This window comes from Arachis duranensis, chromosome 6 (genome assembly GCF_000817695.3).
Source record: "Arachis duranensis cultivar V14167 chromosome 6, aradu.V14167.gnm2.J7QH, whole genome shotgun sequence".
Lineage (NCBI taxonomy): Eukaryota > Viridiplantae > Streptophyta > Magnoliopsida > Fabales > Fabaceae > Arachis > Arachis duranensis.
This window is the reverse complement of record NC_029777.3, coordinates 94,016,376-94,026,220: the sequence shown is the minus strand read 5'-3', so window position 1 is coordinate 94,026,220 and position 9,845 is coordinate 94,016,376. Positions and strand designations below refer to the sequence as shown.

The window sequence follows — 9,845 nt, the reverse complement described above, 5'->3', positions numbered from 1 at the left end:
CCACCCATCAAAGAATTATATCGTTTTTTATTCTAAAAACGAGACTATAAAGATGATCATTAATCACCCTTATAAGGTATCGTCCTTTTGTTTGCAGTGAGTTTAATTGCATAGAAATTAATTACTCGTCCCTAAAAGATACATCCTTTAGCATCACCGTCTAAGACATATTTTAAAATTACAAAATCAAATAAACCTAACGAACAAAAAACACTGAAATTGGAGAAGAGTATTTAATAAGGGTAACTCGCCAATGACATCTTCCATGCTGCTAGTGTTTGCATCTGAAGCTTATCGGAAGCATCACGCACCCCTTGATCTGCTGGTTCTTCGGCCTTTGAGCCCTTGAAAGCTTCACTGAATTGAAGTCCAGTGGGTAGTATACTTGTTCAACACCTTCACCTCTTCCACCTTCTCTCCTTTTTTGTGTTTGATTATGTTTCAGCCACTAAAACAACCACAAATATTTAAACTTGAAATTAATAATTTAAGTAAAGAATGAAAAACAAAAATAAAATCCTCAATGACATGTAATAATTTAATAATTTTTCAAACAAATAAAATAAAATATAATCTTCTTTATTTTTGTATTTTCTAATTATAACCACCTTTCCTTTTCATCACTTACAAAACTCGTACATATTCAAAGATTTTAAGATTTGTATTGTAGTTGTTAATTTATGTAAATTTGTTAGAAAAATATACATGTACAACTAAACTTTTGAAAAGTAAAAATAGATTCAATTCCATAAAAAAAATCAAAGATATATTTGATTCGAAAATATAGCAAGAAAACAGAAAAAACATCACTTTTAAATGAGCTTTGAGTTTTAATATTTTAAAATTTGTTCACAAAATCCTTAAACAATCTCTAAAAAGACTACTATTATCACGTCTTTATATAGGCTTAATTTTATCGTCATCGGATGAAAAAAAATGAAAAGAGACATGGAGCTTTGACTTCGAAAAAATCAATCCCACAAAAAAAATGACAACAATAATAAATTTACTAGTCACCATAACAAAAGCCATACTCTAGAACAATTTTCTTGAAAAACTTGCACTATCAAAAGAACTCAAAAGTCAAATAAATATACAATAAATGGAATTTTAATAAGTCATTTAAAATTTTTTTTTGCATAAAACACACTTTCAAAATAAGTGGAAACTCATTAAAAATTTTCATGCAATAGATTAATTTTCCAATATACCAATTTAGTAAGTGTAATACTAGTAGTAAGTACCTTGAATGTAAGAATCTCAATAGTTAGAGTTAATGTAGCCTTGAGAGTGAATTTTGAAACAACATTATGTTCAGAAGAGAACTCAGTGTCATCTTCCTTCTTGAAACTACCATATTGAATTAGTATTTCTTTGATTAGAATTTATCTATTTGATACAAAAGGATTCAAACATGAAATAAATAATTTAATTGAAGAAGGAAAGATAGAAGAATAAAATCCTCAATGATTGGGTGTAGAAAAGTTTTAGAATTTGAAATCGGGGGTGTGCAAAATAATCATATATTGAAGATTTAAATTTGGACTAATATTTCAAGAGTCACCAGCCAATTTTCACCTGTTTCTCCCTTCTTCTTCTGTCTTGATTGAATGTTTTTTTTTTTTTTCTGCAAGAAGACCTATAATTGAAGAAGCAACTAAATTCAAAACTAAACACTAACAAAATTGGTGAAGTCAAATTATATTAAAAAAGCAGATAGTAATATATGTTATAAGTTTTGGCCAATTTTAATTACTGATCTAATAAACCTATAAACCAATATGAAGAAGAAGAAAAAAAGAGCTCCAATGAACAACTAACTGCTATGGTCAAGATAAAGATATTTTTTGCTCTAATTTTAGTTAGTAATATATCACTTGAATTATAGTCATGCAATAGTTATTTTTAAATAGAAAAGACTAAATCTTTCTTCTGCTTTTGTAATTGAAGAAAAGAAAATAAAAATTATCAAGTGAGGAAAAAGACCTTGAGAGAAAAAAAATAGTTATTTTAAAAAATTAAAACTTAAAAAAAATTAGTCAGCATCGTCACGATTTCTGCCTTCGTCCCCATCGTATCTGAATCCACAATAACAAAAAATTAATAATGCTAATAATAAATTCCTCAAAAGCTAAACTAAAACAAAAATGAAACAAAAATTGTAAAGGAAAAGACTTTGAGGAACATCTTCGGTGTAATTTTAAACTTTGATTTTTAATGAAAAATTGCGCTCAAAATTTAGTGTTCAAATCCTAATTTGAAAAGAAAGATCGCACTCAGAGAGTTCGGCTTTAGAAGTTAGCATTCCGTTTTCTTTCGCTAAATGGTGGTTTTGGGATTGCTGTGAGATTGCATTGACTCCCTTAAAACCCACTGGACAAAGGACTCTCCGATAATCAGAGTCTTTATCATCTTGATCTCTATTTAATTATAATTAAGTTTAATTACGATATTGGTTTATAAGCTATTGGCCAAATTTTTTTTTGTCTCCAACCTTAATATAAAATTATCTCTAATATTCAATGTAGTTTTAAAATTGTCCTTTTACCTAAATCCTAAAATTCTAGACTAAATTATCCTTAAAAAATTATAAAATTAAAACAAAGGGAAAAAAAGAAAGAGAACGGACATTGAGAGAGAAAAAGAGAACTACGAGGAATGGAAGAAGAAGAAGGGGAGAGGGAAAAAGAAGAAGGGGGAAGAGGAAGGTGGCGACGACGCCGGCGAGGGAGGACGGACGTCGCACGCCGCGTCACCGTTTCTGCTCCTGTGTCAGTGTTCGACGTCGACACCAGCAGATCGGTGAGGGAGGATGTCTGTTGTGTCGCCATTTCTACTCCTCTTCTTCGCTCCCTTGCCGGTCATCGTTGTCCTTATGGCTCACCGTTTGCCGCTACTATTCGTAGTTTCTGGATAATTGGATAATTATCGGACCCCGTCCCTTTAAAGGGGCGTGAGTCGATCTTCGGGTTTGAGTTTGGGCTATTTTGTGGTTGGTGACTTGATGTCACCGCCGTATAGGCTACGTTTGGTACTTGGGCTTAGGTTGGTGCAAGATTCTCTAGGGGGTTGTACTCTCCTCGAAGATTTCCAAAGGGTTCTAGTTGCCCATCAGCCCGAAAGCCATTGGCTTCTTTCGACAGAAAATTTCTATAAACGGCGCCAATGTTCAGGACTGACTTGGCTACACTTGGCTGGTTGTGGCAAATGTTCAGGTCGTTGAGCAAATGAGGATGAGATATGCAAAAACACTTCGATGCCCAAATCAGAATGGGCCTAAGAAGTTGAGTTTAGGTCTGTCGCATACTTTGGGGGAGTTGAAGACTCCCCTATATATGTATTTCTCATCGGATCTTCATAAATTAGAAATATACGATGCGTATATCAAATTTAATGTGAGAGTGAAAATTCTCGTAGACTCAGAATCGATTTGGGATCCTAGGTCGAACAAGGTGAGGTAGGCCTAAAAATTGGCTCTTTATTGGGCCGCCATTCTAGGACCCTAGTCCATAACAATTACCCACTAAATATTATATCCAGCTCCATGTATAAAACACGGCTCATTTTCTTTAAATTTTGAAATTTGTATATTTTAATGAAGACCACTTTGTATTCTACAAATATTTTAGTGTAAAAAATAACAAGAGAATCTAAACATTTCACGTACAAATTTCACAATTATAATACACTTGTAAACTCATACTAGCTACCATTTCTTCTTTGTTTCACCTTACAAATCCACTACCTCTTCTTTTTTTAAAACTACCTTTTTAACAGCCACAGTAAGACTTGAGGCCAGGGAAGTATCAGCGTTTAATTTGTTTCTATATTCAATTTTTTATTTTTTAAAATCGTAAAAAAAGTCACAACCTGCAAAATATTAAAAACAAACTTTTTGTAACCCTTGAAATATATAAAAAAATGCTTTTCATAAACTGCGAAATGTAAAACAAATAAAAAAACAAATTATTTTTCTTAACCTATAAAATATAAAAAAGATTTTTGCAACCTGCATGGACTCTATGGGCTGCTATGAGGAGATTCTTGTTTTTGGTATCCATAGGCCCATTTCCATTTTAAACAACTTAACAACAGACTTTTTCCCATAAAAAACACATACATAAGAAAGAAATAATAAATATGAAGAAAAAGAACATGGAAGGTGTAGAGACTACTCTGCTTTAGAACTTTAATTTGGTGACAGCAAGAAAGAATCGACCCCGTATGCATACTATGTTTCGTACATCGTACAACCTACTTCATTTTTTTTTTCTGTGTCACGAAATGAATTAATTTAATTAACTTAAATAAGTTTTTAATCCACATCAATATGTAATAGAGTAATCTAATGCTGAAAATTAAAATATACAACTTTAGAATTTTATTCGATCAAAATTAAAATCAATATTTTACAGGAACTAAAACAAAAAATCAGATATTTTATAGGAAAAGTTTGTTTAAGATTTTATTTATTTATTAATTAAAATGTTTTATAGTTGCAGTTTTTTTTTTATTTGTTCAGATAAGCCCAAGTGAACTACTGTCTGAGTGCTTGCACAATAACAACTTAATTTTAAGTACCAAAAAAAAACAACTTAATTTTGGCAAATTGTTAATTTGGACAAATTGTTAATTTGTACATATATTGGAAGAATTTTTTTTAACAGAAATAATTAAATTGTGTATTATCTACAAAAACCCATACACGTCATGTTTAGTATATTTGTTTAATTTTTATTCTTTGCATGTGCCTTCTATTATTATTTCTAAATTTATTCCATAAGTTAGTGACCACAATTGTAAATTCTTGTATTAACTGTAGATTTGTTAAACTAAAAAATTAAGAATTAAAGTTGTTTGATTAAAATAAGTAATTAAGGAATATTAGTGAGATAAGAATGAGTATTTTGAAGGAAAAAAATTGATGAGAATATGACATCTCACCTCAAATAACTTGGATAAAAACTCATGTTTAGCTTATAAGAAGAGGAAGAGGAGATGCTAAGATAAAAGATTGTTATATACGAAATTCAATTTCATTACATAGTTGATAGTAGTGACTTCAAATTAATTACTTTTGAATTCAAAGTAATTAATCATTATTGAAGAAATTTTAACATTAATTATAGTATGAGACAATATAACAAATATTAATAAATAATTAACATGAATTAATTATTATGTTGTGTGCCTTATTGGTCTTTTCACCAAAAATAATTCCAGATATATATTTCATCATATGACTAAAGTGGTAAACACTGCAACATGACGTCGTTTTTATTAACAACATAGAACAATCCTACTAAGGAAAGCCATAGAACATGGTGAAATTAATGAAGCACATACCCCAAAATAACAGCAATTTTCTTTGTGGATGAAAGTGAGATGACTGATATTTTAACATTATAATTTTTGGTATTTTTTAAAATTAAAATATTTGATTTTGTATTTTAATTTTTTTTCAAAACAAAAATTAGAGGCTATGATTTCTGCATTTTAAATCAATCGATGTCATTTAAAATTAATATTTTTGTCATCTATCATTCAAAAAAATAGCATTATAAATCTAATATCAAAAATAAAAATTGCAAAACAACACCCATTTTATCTTACATCAAAACCAACTTGAGGCTTGGGATTTCAACCATAGACATTTCACTTATTAAGAGCCATTTTTAAGCTTTTGTCATTTTTATCTTCTATAATAATGATTATTTTTGTTAGCATTTGAATTTTTAGATATTTTATTAGTTAGTGAAAAAAAAAATTATTATTTAAATATATAACTTAGTAGTAGGGGAAGTGGGAGAGGATAAGAGAAGAGAAAAGAAAACCTGAAGAAGAATGAAGCTAAGTAGTAGCGTGAGTGTGAGTGTGAGTGCGTGAGTGCCATATGCTAGATGCCATCACAGTCTACTACTATTCTCTCTCTCTCTCTCCCTTATTCTCTCTCTCCTTCTGATCAAATGTCCTTTCATATCACTATAATATTATTATTATATGAAAATTAAAAACACGTGAAATTAGATACTTTTGTTCCGTAGCAATATATAGTAATGTTGTTATATATTAAGTTAAAATAAAAAGTAGACTTTGTAATTTTTTTAAAAATACTTTTGAGGTTTAATTTCGTTCAATTTATTCTTAATGTTTTCAATTTATATAATTTTATCTCTAATATTTTTATTCATATTAAAATTATTATTCTTAAATATTTTTTATTTTTTTAACGTTTTAGATGGAGTTAATATTTAAAGTAATTTTGATAAAAAATAAAAAACATCAAGCATAAAACTAAATAAATTAAATACTAATATATTTTTGTAAAAAATCACAGAAAAACAAATATACTTTATCCTAAAATAAAAATAAAATAAGAATGGAAAGTATGTATAATATATAATTGGAGGGATTATGTCACCAAAAAAAAAGGAGGGAATTATTGCGATGAGAGAGATGATATATGATATAATGAGTCTAGTTTGTATGTGGTTAGGTGCTTTATTTACTGAGAGGATGATTGCGTTTGATATGGGTGGCACTATGCAATATGCAATATGCAATATGCAATGTGCATGCTAATCTTTGTGAATTGCTCCAATGAAAACTCTTGTAGTGGCTGTGCCTAAAAGGCGGGCTAAGTAGGGCTTCTCTCTCTGCAATGCTAACGCCTAACTGCATTACACTCTTTTCACACAGAGATGCCTCAATGCAACTTCTTTGTCCTTATCTGCTCATTACTAATTACATCGTCCCTCTTCTATTCCATTCTTCCTCTAATTCCCATTCTGCCCCTCTTTATTCATGCACTGCAATTCATGATAAATCAAATTCGACTCTAGTTTCAACTTTCAACTTGACACACTTGAGAGTTTTTTTTATATATATATCTGAATTAATACGTTTGTTATTATAGCAGTTAAATTATGTTCATAAATTGATATAAAGGGCTAGCTAGCTATGTGTTACTCATAAGTTCAGTTTCATCTAATATATAAGATTAAATTGATTATTGTTGTTGTTGTTGCAGTTCAGTTTCAACTATGTATGTTAGTTCAATTAAGGACTTCATATTTGAGTAATTAACTATATGTTTGAGTTTGCAAAATAACACTATAGTTAGTATAGCTTTTGGAAGAGTTTTGTTTTATTTGTAGTATAGGATAGGAGATATATATGTAGGATCAATGCATTACGAAGTTGAAATAATATTACAAAAGAAAAGAAAAAGTGGCTTTTTATTCCTCTACTTGTTTAATTTTGATTTGTGTGTCTCAATTCAAAAGCTGTGGATATGTATCATATGTGGGAATGTGCTCCCCCTTCTCCCTTCATGTCAATTATATATATGATGCATAATTGTACTGTCTTTGTACTCTCATCTATCTCCATTCCCCACCAAAATACTATGAACCAAAATAAAATAAGATAAACCCTTTCTTTTTAATTATTATTGTTCGATATTAATTAAAAACATATATATACTATACATAATGACTGTTCTAACTCACTATATTACTTACCCCTCCTATTTGATGAAACTGAACTGAGCAACACATAGCCAATTCTTAACAAAAAAAATACTTCAAAACAATAAAATTATCTTATTTTATATTATCGTTAATTATTTTATTTTATATTTTTAATTATTAATAAAATCATTGAGTAATTTTAATAATAAATATATAATTATAAATGCTACATACATAAAATTAAATAAGATAATTTTAAATTATTGTCTTGTCTAATATTATTAGTCAAAATTATAATGAGCCACTCATCAAACTAAACAATGATAGTTCTTCTTTAATCACTTATATTTTAATTTTATAATTTGATTGGTGAATTATCAATGAGAATGGGAATGGAACGAAAATGTTAAAGAGAGACGGGATAAACTCATGACAAAATAAATATAAAATAATAAAAAAAAGAGAGAAAAGAAGCAAATTATAGGCGCATACTGTACGGACATAACCCCTTGGTGCGTATTAATAACGAAGGCATAACCCACTTCTTGGAAATTAAAAACACATACACACACACTCTCTTGGTTTTGTTGTTTTGAATTGATTTGTAAATGGGAGACCCAACAGCCGTATACGAGTTCTTGAACCCAACTTGTGATTCTTCTTCAAAAGAATCATCTCCTCCTTCTTCAAAGAGACCACAACAACAGCAACTAACTCAACCGTTTCACCAACAACCACCTTCTAGAACATTCCAATGCCATTTCTGTAACCGCAAGTTCTACACATCCCAAGCCCTCGGCGGCCACCAGAACGCTCACAAGCTCGAACGAGCTGCCGCTAGAAGAACCGCCGTAACGGTCACTCTCCAACCACCACCACCACCGCCGCCGCCGCCACAACACTCGCTCTTTCCGTCCATGGAGTCTTCTCCTCCGTTCTTTCTCAGAAACAGCAACGATCTCAACAACAACAAGGCGGCTATGGTTGCTGCTGCCATGGCTATGCCTCAACATGAAATGGAAGTCGCTGATCATCACGGCGGCGCTGGCGGTGGCCGTTTCTTTGGAAACCCTTACTGGCTTGAAATGGATCCTCCGCCACCATTGCAGCAGTTTCAGCAGCAGCATCAGCAAATGAATCATCATCATCATCATCATCATCATCATGCTCCTTCTTCACTGGGATTCTTCCATGGCGGTGGTGAAGGTGGTTCTTCCGGATCTTCATCTTCCACTTCTACTACTACCAATCCCCCTCAGTATCAGTATCATGTTGTTTCACATAACAATAACGCTTCTGGTTCTGCTGCTCCAGCTTCTTCTTCTGATGCTTCCGATAACGTTAACCTCGATCTCACACTTCGCTTATGAACTTTCCTTTCTCCTTTTAATTATTGTTATTACTTATTAGGGTTCCATTGTTTTCAGTATCGATCATTTCTTGTTCTTGTTCTTGACTTTTTGTTGTTAGTATATAGTATATAGTGTTATGGAAGTGGAACAGTCTTCTTTTTCTCTCTATTATTTTTGCTTTATGAGAGTGATATGAGAAAAAGAGAGAGAAAGAAACTGCTTTAAATTAATTCGTATTAGTAGTAGTATTTGCTGCAGAGCTTAGATTTTTAGTCCAAATCTGAAGCACCTACTGTTATTCTGAACTCTTAGCTAGATTAATGCCATTTTGCTTTCCTTTAACTTTCTCTTGTTCATCATGTATGTTTATTATATTCATCTTCTCTTTCTCGCTTTCTTTTTTTTTTATTTTTTGTTTTTTAAGTTCCTCTGATTTAATAATGTACGAATTAAAGATTCTGATAATGGCGAAGATTGAATAATGTCTACAATATATTATTTTTTTAATTGAGTAAAAGTAACCTGTCCATAAATAGAAAGTTTATTACATATCATCCTGTTAAATTAGCTGAAAGTAAAATTTAACTAGACGTTCCGGTTGATTTATTTAATATTTGGAATCATCATCATATCATATCATATATATAATATGAAATGGTGTTTGGGGAGTTTTCGTGATGGAGAGTGGATATTATTCTAGTTTGATGAACCATCAGTTCCCTTTAGTAGACATGTTATATAATGCACGTCCATCATCTTTTTTTCTTTTGTTATCTGATTGATTTTTGAAATGATGGACTGAGAAGTTGAATTAGAAGTGATGAAATGAAAGGATATTCAAAACTAGTCGAGTGTTGTAGTGTTACGGTAGTCGTCATCAGTCCTATGATTTTCCCCTTTGGCTAATATAGCTCACAGAATTTTTGTTTAAATGTTTGTTGATTTGCTCAAATAGGAAGTTAAGAAAACGCATCATATGAGAGCATGAAGCCCACTCGTTTCAAATCAAGTCAAAGTGGAT

General features: G+C 30.8%; 1 protein-coding gene across 1 annotated transcript; it reads left to right on the top strand.

Moving 5' to 3' along the window:
* The first annotated feature begins 8,080 nt into the window (after positions 1 to 8,080).
* On the top strand, positions 8,081 to 8,842 carry LOC107494667 (zinc finger protein 3). The gene has a single exon (XM_016115707.3). The coding sequence runs from the start codon at positions 8,081 to 8,083 to the stop codon at positions 8,840 to 8,842; it is 762 nt and encodes a 253-aa protein (XP_015971193.1).
* Positions 8,843 to 9,845: the final 1,003 nt, after the last annotated feature.

What these genes read in the sequence shown, in the direction of transcription:
- LOC107494667 (XM_016115707.3), top strand. Translation starts at nt 8,081, where the DNA reads ATGGGAGACCCAACAGCCGTATACGAGTTCTTGAACCCAACTTGTGAT.